This window comes from Prenolepis imparis, unplaced genomic scaffold (assembly GCF_030444845.1).
Source record: "Prenolepis imparis isolate NDT839.2.m4 unplaced genomic scaffold, iyPreImpa1.0 SCAF_2, whole genome shotgun sequence".
Taxonomy (NCBI): domain Eukaryota; kingdom Metazoa; phylum Arthropoda; class Insecta; order Hymenoptera; family Formicidae; genus Prenolepis; species Prenolepis imparis.
In genome coordinates, this window is record NW_028141160.1 from 23,534,516 (window position 1) to 23,547,334 (window position 12,819).

The 12,819-nt window shown below is 37.0% G+C and overlaps 1 protein-coding gene across 1 annotated transcript in view; it reads right to left on the bottom strand.

Moving 5' to 3' along the window:
• Positions 1-12,819, bottom strand: part of Dally (division abnormally delayed protein) — a 48,595-nt gene that overhangs the window by 33,244 nt on the left and 2,532 nt on the right. The window contains exons 2-4 of the mRNA XM_083032402.1: positions 10,880-11,017; positions 5,398-5,977; positions 4,706-4,907 (exon numbers count right to left, since the gene is read on the bottom strand). Coding sequence (XP_082888528.1) covers positions 4,706-4,907; positions 5,398-5,977; positions 10,880-11,017 — 920 coding nt within the window. The remainder of the gene's footprint in view (positions 1-4,705; positions 4,908-5,397; positions 5,978-10,879; positions 11,018-12,819) is intronic.

The window sequence follows — 12,819 nt, forward strand, 5'->3', positions numbered from 1 at the left end:
CTAAAACGTACATCACATAAATCGAAATGTTAGAACATATAAAATTATCACGTCAAAATTTTAAACAAAAATTATTATTAAGGTAAATTACAACGAAATATTAATAAATGTTCCATTTATAAATGCGACACCTATCCCATCGCAAATATTTCACCCGCAATATTTTCTTTGTTAAAAAGAATTCGAGCGACAAGTATACCTAGATAAGTATCGATAATCCTCGGATTAAGAGTTTCCGGGAAAAAAAATTCCAGGGAGATCGATCGCGACCCGAAAACGAGATCACGAATGTCTTTGTGTCTTGTTAAAATGTGGGTGTGGGGAAAAAGAGGATACAAGACGAATAACGAGACGAAAGATTAATTCCGCTTGAAAAGGGGGAAGAAAGCGAGACGACAATGCCTCCTTTTTCGTGTTCGCCCAATTATGGAAGCGCTCGAGCGAGTTGTATAAGGATCTCAGGCGCCACCCGGGGGATAAAGGATATTTCTTTGCGAGGACTTGCGAAGGATCTCCGCGAAACGACGACGATCCTACACGTAAGGATATGGACAATTCGCTCGTCTTCGTCGCTCAAGACAAACAAAGAGGATTTCAGGAAAAGGAATTCCCTCTCTTTCAAATAATTCAGTCAAATACTCGAGCATAATTTGCACGTTCGAATGAATCGTTTGAGAAAAGAGACATATTCCTACGAAAATTTTATTTATCTAGAAAGGGAGAAGAGAAAATGTCCGATTGCACACGAGCGAATAAAATTTTAATTCTTTTTTTGTATCAATATAGAGACTTTTTTTATATCAACTGTCTATATCTATATAAAGAAGAAACATCGCGTATAATAATAAAATCCAATTTTTAAATAAAGTTCTTTTTTTTAATAGTTTTTAATTAAGATCTTCGAAGAGAAAGAGAGAGAGAGAAAGAAAGAGAGATATTTTTATTAGGATTGAAATTTTGACAGAGTTCTAGTTTCAGCGGATTCTAATGTCAGATTCATGCAAAAGCACTTATATTCCTGCGCATAATTCAACAACCGTCGTTCCAGAGCCACGACAAATAGTAAGATACATTCTTCACATCGGATTTGTTACTCGACAAAAAGATCTGGCATTATAGGAGAGATTCGCCAATAACGAGAGAGAGATGTCAACTTTTTCACGCACCAACCGAGACGCTCCTTATTCGAGAAATTCTTTTTCCATTCTATGACAATTCATACGATTTACAGGCAAAAATAACAAAATCCCTTGTATAAGATTCAAAGATTAGCACCAGGTTCCATCAGGTTCGTCTCGCTAATCCCTTTTACTTAGGCCACTCTCCCGCCTCAGAATTCCCATGCTAATCCGGAACTGAAGGAGGGGGTGGTACAGGGTGTATAACGTGACTTTTGTCGAACTGCTCTCCCGATAGAGAGGGCCAAAAAAAAATGAGAGAAAGAGAGTGAAAGAGAGAATATCCGTCGGGACGGAACAAGTTAAACGCTCTCGTGTATATATATATATATATATATATATATATACGGGCGCGCGGGGCGCCGCGGGATGAATAATAATGAGGGACATTCACGGGGTTGCGGGGGAATACCTCGTCGGGCGCCTTTTCGTAAAAAGGCCGTTAAGGTGCTACCTTAACGATCCCCGGGGCCCCCACGGCCGCCGCCGCAGTGAAAAAGGGAGATCGAGGGCCTGCACGTGGAATGCAGACACGTAATGCTCGCAGAATGCGCCCGGGCCGCCGACCGCCGGCGGAATTATTAGTATGAGTGAGAGAGGGTCCTCTCTGAATGCAGCGGGTCGAACAGGTCTATACGGTGCGGTATCGGGTGTAGGTAGGTAGGTAGGTAGGTAGGTAGGTAGGTAGGTAGGTAGATAGGTAGGTATAACATATATACACACACGTGAGCGCGAAGACGCACAGGCACAGGTACGAACAGGTACGAACAGGTACGAACAGGGGACCTGCCGCCGGTCTCACGGGGGCCCGCCACCCCCTCTTTCCTTCCCGGTCCTGCTTCGGTTCGTAAGGCAAACCTTTGTTCGCGATTCGACGAGTCCGAAATCGATGCGCGATAAGAGACTCGCGCGATTAGAGGCGGATATAAAATATCCTCTCTCTGACCTATCCAGAGGATGTACCCCGAAATGAGAGCCACACAATTGGCTACGTCAAGTCGAAACAGGATATACTATAAGACTACAAAAATAAAAAATCGAATCTTCGATTAAAATCTGAATTAAATTTTTCCGACCGTTTCTTGTACGAAAATATACAAATCAACTGTTTGAAGGTACGAAGGATAAAGAAGTAAGTCGTATTTGTTTTTACGAATCTAAATATAAAATTACAAACGTTTCACACATACATTTAAAGCGCGAGAGTATATAGTTGCAAGAAGGAGTCGATTAGCTAAGGCGAAACGGGGTGACCGAGGACAATCAGCAACCGCGAATCGATTTCAGTGGGAACGTAAAGGAAGAAGAGAGACCGCAGAGAGACAAGGCGGGAATCTGGCTTCTAAGCGAAGGAGATCGATCCTGTCGTCGCGGCGCGGCGTGACCGCCCGTGTGAGAAACTTTTAATTGCGTTCCCCGCGCGCTCGCGCGAGCGGAGCGGCCCATTTCGTCGGGACTCGGGGTCGAGAACCGGAACGAAGGGACGAGAAATCGTGGCGTAGGTAAGAGATAGGTGGTGGAAGAGGTAAGAGACGAGAAGGGAAGGACGACGTCGAGAAGGAGGCGAACGATGGCGCGAGAGAGGGCATATAACTTATGCGTGTTCACCGAACGAAGAATTGTCTCGAGGATGGTAATATGGGGCACGCTATATCGTATGGCAGACGAATGTGTGACAAATGTCGGAAAAAAGGGTGTAATATATGTTTTTTTTGTATATTATGTTGTCTATTATTATTTGGTGAACAAAACAATGTAAAATGTTCAAATATTTTAAATATTGAATTAAAAATTAAATTAAAATTATTAATCAAACAATCAATAATAGGCCAACTTGCGAGCCGAATAATCAAGATGTTAACAGATTCTTTATTAAGGAATAAATTAAGTTATTAAAAAACATGTAAACGTTTCGACAGTACAACTGTCTTTTTCAATACAAAAACTTAAGACATATTATTACTTTGAAAATGACAAATTAAAATTTGTTTAGAAAGAGACTATATCTAACTGCTAGATTAATTAACAAATTACTATAAATGTTGAATATACCGCAACATGACAAGTACATGGTTATATTAAGAAACAAAAATTCAACTGAATCCGGACGCTGATAGATCTAATTTTATCGCTGGTAAACGCATAAAACCGACAATCAGGTTTTTCTCGATGTCACATTTTGAAACAACGTCCAATTTTATGATCCGACAGTCGTCAGTGTGTTAAACATGTGCTGTAGAAATAATGTGACATGTAACTCTAGAGAGCAATTTACAAACAAATCTTTTTTTATTATTAAAATAAAGCGACAGTACTTACAAGAGTGTCAAGTCAAGAGAAACTCGCGATTATTATCCTCATTATACTTGTTCTTGTGTAACGTAACTGTTATAGAGCATGATGATACGTCGAAGGGACAACGCCAACTAATATTTATTTAGTCATTACAAGGTTATTATATATATTTCTATGTTAAGAAGATTCAGACAATTTAGATAAAACATCAAAATAAGAACTGTCAAGAAGTTCGGTGTCTTTTTTTAAATTAATACTGTTCTTTTGCTCTTTAATGTATAACATTTCTGAAATTAATCTTTTATGATAATTTTTTTCATGATCTAGAATTTTGGTATTGCCCCAATCGAATGTATGTGTTAAATTCACAATGTGTTCCGAGACAACCGAATGTCTCGCAGAATCCAATTTTATGTTATTCTTATGTTCATTTAATCTTGTGTGTAATTGTCGTTTTGTCTGTCCTATGTAAGTTGCATCACAATTATTGCAACTTATTTTGTAAATAACGCCAGCATTATTCTGAATTTCATCCTTGTCTTTCTGCGTCTTAATGATTCCGTCCAATTTTTTTAAAATTCTGTATCCCACTTTTACATTGGATTTTTTAAGTTCGGAGGCTATTAGATCAGAAATTCTTTCCACGTACGGAATAGCAATAAATTTTTGGTCTCTATCATTACAGACGTTGTCACCCCTCGCTGTGTTGTTTTTTGCTATTGTATTAGATTCATTAGCAATGATATATTTAATTCTACGGTTGATTTCTGAGAATGTTAGATCGAGAGGATAGCCGTTGTTTATTAAAATATTTATGACTAATTCTAAATTCTTTTTATGAAACATCGGATGAGATAATAACAGAGCTCGGTCTACTAAGTTATAAATAATGCCTGTCTTATGACATCTAGGATGGTTAGAATGAAAAATTATTAATGTTTTAAATGTACTTTAATGTAAAATGTTTGTACGAAAATGTTCAAATATTTCAAACGTTCCCTAATGTATGCATATATTATACTTTCAGAGAGAGAGGGGAAGAGCGTTGATAATATCTCTCCGAGATATTACGAATATATACGACTTTGCGATTATTTTATAACGACATCAACGTCAAATCGCGGCGCTAGCTGATCCGTCATCAAAATTCTCTATCGGCGGTCAAGGCGGCCGAACAGATCGGGAGGGCCGGCCTCCTGTTGAATATGAATATGAAACACTCTCGCACTTACCTTCTCCTCGAGCAACGGGCCGTCCTCCATCGCGTGCATAATGGCATCCGAAATGCGAGAGTCCAACTCTCTGACGGCATTCTTGATGTTCAGTTCCAGAGGATTGTTATCGTTGTCCACCGCAGCGATGAGCCTCCCGACCGTCTCCACGTATCCGCCCCACGCGAAATCCAGTTCGAACGCCGGCTCCGTCAGGCAGCCTCTGCAACGTTTATTTGCATTTTTTAATCTCTCTCTCTCTCTCTCTCTCTCTCTCTCTCTCTCTCTCTCTCTCTCTCTCTCTCTCTCTCTCTCTCTCTCTCTCTCTCTCTTTCACGCGCTCTCGCAACGCGAAGATACAACGGTTATTACGCGAATCGATCAAAAATCTCTCTCTATAATAATTATAACAATCTCTCTGTAACAATTATAAATAATTACAAATCCGAGAAATTGGAAAAATATATAATTTCCCGATCCGCGCACGAGATATTTCAAACAATTATAATAATTATCCATTCAACGACTGCGCTTCAACAGCAAAATTAATCGACGAGAGCAAGAGTTGCTACTAAAGCATCCTTGTTCGATTGATTTATTGCGCTTTTCATCGTATCCTGCGGATTTGTCATCTCCATTTCGACACCCGTGTCAAAAGGGATATTGGTTTCGGAAATTTTTGAAATTCTCCTCATACATCGACCATGACTCACCTTATTACGTTCATGCAGAAACCGTTGCAGGACCGTACGTCCTTTCCAATTCCCTTGCACTTCGGACAATAGGTCATCCTGACCAAAGCGTTATAGCAGGCCTTTTGTTGAGGGCTGTTGCCGCCTTCGGCGGCGAATAAAACGCTGTCGGTCCTGTCGAGAAAGGTCTTGCCGAGGCTCAGAGCCTGCACCAGCACTCTGGTGGCCTCCAGACTCTTGCTGATCTTCTTAAATATGTCTTGCGGCACATCGCCGAACGGCTGTATGTCGTCCATCGTTTCGTACAGGCAGGACTTGAACTTCTCGGTGAAATCCCGACGATCCTGATGCGGATTGACAGCGAAGTGATAGGCGATGGGGAAGAGACGCGTGAAGAACTCGCGGAAGCGCTCCTGCAGAATGTCCCGGGTCAACGGTTGCTGCAGATCGTCCGAGGTATTGGCGGACGAGACGTAGTCCACCATCGCCTGGTAGAGCGACCGGATCGAGGGTCTGCTCAGCACCGCCATCGAGCGGTACACCTGGTCGAACATGATCAGCGTCTTGTTCTCCGACTTTCGCAGCAGAACAATTACCGTCTCTGCAAAAAGAGAGACGCGCTCCCTTTAATACGATTTATTTCAATGCGAGCCGAGAAGAAATTGCGAAAAGGGCATTCTCTCTCTTTCAATATCGCGCCACTCTCGTATAACTGCGTCGAAAACTTTTACAATCTTTTCCGGAATCGCTTTTCTTCATAGCAACATATATATATATATATTCAAAAGAGATAAAGTCGAAGAATAGTTGTTTGAAAATGGAGAGTGAAAGAGTGTCCTTTTAAAGTTTAAGATAATAAAAACGATAAATCGGAGCATTTTTGTGGCATTATTACGATGTGATAATTTTGTCTTCGAGTGACTAGACAAAATTATCAAGAATTACTTCTTAAATTCTTTTCCTTTTTTCCGAAAATATTATATCTTAGATGAAATGTAACAAAATGACAACGAATACTTTCTCTGACAAATATATATTTTTTGTTCAAAAACAAATCAATACTTGTATTTGTATTTGTTCTAAAAATTACAGAAAATAAAGATAATAAAATAAGATAATAATAATAATAATAATAAAATAAAGATAAAAAATATAAAGTTTAAAAAAAAAAGAAATAATCTCTAAAAATTATACTAAAAAATATTTAAAAAATTAAAATTAAAGAAAATTGTGTTCACAAAATTGAAAGAATTAAATGCGGTGATTGAGCTGTCCGGAAACTCTATTGATATATTCGACCTTGTACGTAATTCGTTAGAGCGGTTTAGCCTTGCGTTTCTTTTTTTTTTTTCTTTCTTTTATTACCAGTTCTTTTCGTAATCTAACTCGATCAAATGTTTCCTCATGCAAATGCGCTTACTTGAGATTTCGTGAGAGTGACAAGAGGAGCGTGCTTAAGAGACGGTGCGAGAGAAGGAGCGAGGTCGCTTAATCGCTAAACGCATAAAACGAAGAAAACGAACGAGAAGCGCTTCTCGATTCTCGCTTCAGTTTCAAGTGGCTCAGGCAAGAATCTATGCACATTTCATCGCCCTCCAAAAGTGTGCACCCCACGGTTCTAATGATCCTATTAAGGGAAGTGACAAGTGGCCAATAATAAGCGAAAGGTTTTTATATTGATGGTATTCATTATTGAGAGTAAAAATGTCAATTGTGAATAATTTTGAAGGCTCTAGTAATATTATGCACATATACAAGTATTGCGAAAAAAAGCAACAATGTAATGCATAATATTATATATATATATATATATATATATATATATATACTTGATAATATATATAGTAAATCATAATTAAATCAAAATTATTGAAAAAATATGTAATATAAATTATATTAGATGTTATATAATTATAATATATTATAATATTATATTGTAATACGATATTATAATATATAATTATAAAATATTATAATGTAATTATATAATTAGTATAAGTATATTATTATATTATTAATATAAGAAAGAGAAGAAGAGTTATAAGACATAAATAAAATATTTAAATAAAAAAAATACATAATATGTAATATATGAAATTTCAGAATGTGCAAGATCTCAATACATCAACTAATTTCGGAATCGTTCAGAATGTTTCTGTCGAAATATCGATTTCTTCTCGCGAAAAGGCAACCTCATGTGTGCACGATACTAAAATTGAATCGACCGAAAATATACCGGTTCCGATATCTGATTTGCGACATCGGAATTACATCTCGCGAACGAAAGTCGCGCCATGGAATAACGGAGAGTAAAGCGGTTTAATTTTCTTTCCAGGATATGTCTCCGTTAATTAAAATTAATGGCACATATAAAAATGCGCGCGTTGCGATATCTCGCAGCCGTCATCGCAATCCCCTCCCTTTCTCTCTCGCTTACAATTAGTAAAAGAAAGAACGGGACCCTTTACATTTTCCTTGAGTGAAACGTTATTTGTCGAGGCGGATTATCCCTGCGTTATATAATTGAGACTTCAAAAGTCTGTGTCGCGCGCAACTACTCGGATTTGTTTTCCTTCAATTACGGAGATTCGAATAAGACGCCGAATAGAGACGGAAATAAATCCGACAATGATCGCGATATTCTTTTCGTTTTTCTATGAGAAATTGTATCGATCTTAATCAGACAAACGAGACATTTCATTTATATTAATCCCTTCTGATCCCTCCTTCTCCGTTTATTGAAAAATCTTATCGAAAAATCTTTTTCTCGATATACTTTATGTACCTAAGTAAATAATGCTACGTAACAAATTTTTGAAACACAAGTGTTTAAAAAAGACAATTGAGAAATTTGAAAAATTTAATGTTACAAATTTCTCGATAGACTAACAAAATAATTAAAAAGAAAAGAACTATCCTGAAAAATTTTCTTGAAATATTTCTAAGAGCGATAAAATATTTTATAATCTAAATATGTCAAGCAGTAGAAAAGGAAAATGTTTTTCAATAATGTCTAACAGTGCAAATTTTTTAAATAGTCAAAATAAGTTAAAGTTAATTAAGTTGTTAAATAATAAGAGACAAAAATTCAGTTATATTTAAAACCAAACTGCAGTCCATAAATCTACACAATTATATTCGTCACAATTAGAGACGTGAAATAAAAATTGACTACCAGGAAGAGACAGTAACAAAGTATATCAACGATGCATGCGAAGAATCGATCAATTCTTTATCTCGTTTTAAAAAAATAGCGCACGAGCTAACAAAATCACCGCAGCTTGAATGGAATTTGAAAATTCGGAGATCGCAGAGTTGAGCTTCGACGAGGCTGCAAAAAAATGCCGACGCCATACGCGACGAAGCTGCAAATACTTTGCGATGCAACGAGAAAGAGAAAGAGGAAAAGTTTTTCGCGGCATCGAAAATAGCAGAGCGCGGAGTCTGTGCTTGAATTCTAGACGCCGGGTTACCGAGGCAACGACACGCGCCTCGCGTTTCCACACGCTTTGCCGCTATCTTTCTCCATCTCCATCCCCCGTCTGTCATGTGCACGCATACGTACATGTGTGCGTACCGGTTAAGCGTACACACCGATATAAATACCGGACCGATCACGTAATCGAGGTGACTGAAGAGCTGTACATCATGGATCGATACGTGAAAGGTCAAATTTTTCAAAAAATTAAAAAAAAAGGGAAAAGGTCACAAAGATTTCGCGCGATTAAAATACTATAATATATAGAAAGAAGTAAAGTGGGAGTAATCTGTTTTGTATTCAACATACATATATATATTCAACGAGAGAAGCGATATGTAGAATTAATTTACAATAATTTATAGCAACGAGATTTAATATGCAAAGCAACAGGAGATTCATATGAGTCACGCGAGTTGACATCGCGGTGTTAATTTCTCGTATGTGAATATTCAGCTCGTCGCGCGTCGTCGAGATAAACGCTCGAAATAAGGAGTGACATGTTTGCGGCATATCTAAACGAGCGCGGCCGATGCCCAGGAATTAAAAGAGATGGATCGAGAGAAAGGGGGGAAGGAGAGAGGATGATCGGTAAGAGAGGAGGGATTCGCGCTCTCTCGTCCCCGTATAAGGCGGTAGAGACTTCGATCCTTCGAGAAGAGAAAAGACCGGCACAACACACGAGAGGTAGAGTCTCTGAGTATTCCGAAAAATCCTCGTCTCTCGCGAGAATTTTTTTTTTTTTTTCCACTACTTTTCTCGGGGTGTCGTCAACGACCGGATGTAGAATGAACGCGATGGAGACGCGTTTTTTTTTGTTTTTTTTTTTTTTCCAGGAAGAGAGAAGGGCACCTCTCCTCCTACCTTTTGTCGGACCTTTATCGATGCACAACGACCGATGGAAATTCCTATAAACCAAACGCGTCGAAGGACGAATGAATAAGCTCCTTAGCGATTCTAATGGAAAAACGCCAAAAACGAAGAATAAAACCGCAGGTCATTCTCTTCTATACTACTAAATCGCTCTCTCCGTTACCTGTGGATGGGATGCGGAATTTCATACATCCCAGATCCCGGGTACAGGTTACGAATATTATAATAACGACGAATCTCTTAAGCCGATGGTGAATGTCAGCGACCAGCGAAGAGAGAATCGCCGAAGAAATGTTATTAATAATTTTGTATATAAAAACTACGCGTCTCTCTAAAAAAAAAAATAAAGAAATAAAGAGAATAAAGAAAAAAATAAAGAAAATTGCTTCTTCACGCCTCGTTTGCCAATATTTATTTGTTCCTATTTATTCGCTTTAGTCTTGATCCAGTTTTATAGTTCTCTCTTTCTTTAGAGTCTAATAATTTAATGATGACATTGCTTTTTTATTTATCTCTCTCTCGAATAAATAAACATAATTTTGCTCGTTTATTTTATTATGTAGGATTCGAAAATATATTTATTTGCTGATGTAAAACATTGAAAGTGCAATTTACTAACACGTTTGTGTCGTGGACTACACATTATTTTATATCAATAATTAAACGCGAATACTTGATATCTAGCAACAGCTTTTTCAAAATTTTGTTACATAAATGACACATGAAAATGTGCAACAGTCAAAGACTCATTTCATGGACGATTTTCGTCTATCAAACGTTATAAATCGATTCTAATTCGATAAATTATTTATAAGATTATCATTGCAGCTATATAGCATCGCATTCCCCATAACTTGGGGAAAAATAGAATCGATTATACACATGTACAAACACAGCTGATTAATTATTAATGATAATCATTTAAATTTCCCAAAATACAAATTAACGTTGATGAAAATAATTTTAAATAATTTTTATGTTTTCTGAGTGCAGATGCGTCAAACATTTCCGAAAGTAGCCACACAGATACTACAGTTATTACGGATTTACATGTGCACGTATATTTATCCGCGTCTTGCGAAAAACGCATTTCGCTCGGCAACGCAAAACGTTGTAGAGAGAAGCCGAGAAGAGATAAAGTATATATCCTACCTCTGAGAGCGTCGGCGGTGGTGACGAGGAGACCCTGCATACTTCTGCTATGATGATGAATCAGATTGTGGAAGTCCGTCCGAGCTTGTTGCTTCAAACGATCCTCCATCTCCTCGCCGCAGCACTTGCCATGGCAGGCTGGAAAAAGAAAAAAACGAAAAAAAAAAAAAATAATAAGAAAGATGCTTCGCATTATTATTGCGCAACGTCACCCACGCGTTGGAACGCTCCCCCTTTCCACTGGAGGAGCTAAATCAAATTGGAGCACGATTAAGGGAGGAGGGGGCAGGAGGAACTTGAGTTGCACGTCAAACTGCATAAACTCGACATCGAGTTAAAAGCTTCGGTGAGATCCGACCTATATTTCCGAGATTGTTCGAAAGGAGAGTCGTAAACGTAATCGAAATGCGATCGTGTATATATAATCTCTGTAACTCGATCGAAAAACGGAAATTTTATTATATCAAATATTGTTTTATCGCGCGCACAAACGGAATTTCGTTTCAATCGAATTAATCGGCGAGTTTCCAATTTTACACATTTCGTTTGTATACGTTTTCGCGTCACCCGAATTTTCGCTATATAATCCCAATACGTAATCCAGAGGATTTTCCATTTTTCGAAAGAGAACGCTTTGGTAAATTAACACTTTTTAAGATTTCGATATAAATTGATAATATTTTTTATATTTTTCATCGTATTTCTGAGACATTTATTAAATGGCAATTGAGTGTAAAGCTGTAAAGAATAAAAGTGCAGCATTATACCTATATTTTCAATATATATATATAAAAAAAATTTTAATTGTTTTCTTATTTCCCGAAAAAATTATTTAAAAATTCACAGATATATTCTGATTCCAATTTGTTGTCGCTCCATTCGTTCTAATCTGACATATTAAATATGAAAAATGTTGAATAAATAGAAAATGTCAATCGCCGAACGCGCATGCATTTAGTGTTAATATAGCCGCGGTTCGGAAACGATAATAATAATGTTTTCCGCGCGATAATTTCAAGCGAGATCAGAAAATATGCCGCGTCGCAATCGATCGAAATCTCGCGGTGACGTGCATTCCTCTTCGCTTCTGGGGGAACCGGTTTAGCGAACGAAGCTACATCGAATTTAAAGACCGAGCTATATATATATATATATATATATATATATATATATATATATATGTATAGCACGAATAAAAATATGGATAACTATGTGGAGACCGGATTTGAATATATAGAAATGTGAATGTACAAAAAATAAAAGAACACTGTATAAACAAGTAAATACAGAAATGTAAATATTAATAAATAAACACGTGTCTGTAGAGATATATTGAATATTAGCATACAAATATATTAGATTTTTTAAACATCAAACTTTTAAAGAGAACTAAAAAATAAACACTTTTACAGAGAAATAAAAGACTTAAAAATAAGACTAACAATGTTAAGATAAGAAATAGGACAAATGCAGATTAGGTCACGAGTAAAAAAAAAAAAGAAAATACGTAGCTGTCTGTAAATTTTGATAAATATATAATACTTGTGTAGAACGTCAATATTTTTTTTTTTTTTTTTTTTAAAGAGAACATTAACATCATTTATCGGGAGAACTAGATTTGTAATGATACCTTTTTTATTTTTAAATTGGTAAAAATAAGTTTCTCTACACACATGTACACACACATACATGTTCGTAAACGAATAACTTGTAAAATTAATGGAAAAAACCGTGGACACGTGTTATGCAATCACATGACGTGACATTGGAGTCGTGTACGTTAACCAATAGGATTAATAGTTTCCAAGTTCGAAAAAACATCACATAAATCACAAAATCAACAAGGAAGTGAAACGTGTGTGAGTAGAGAGAAGGAAGAAAAATTGGCAAAAAGAATAGTCGTGTTACGATGAACGATATAGTTATGTAAATGACGGATT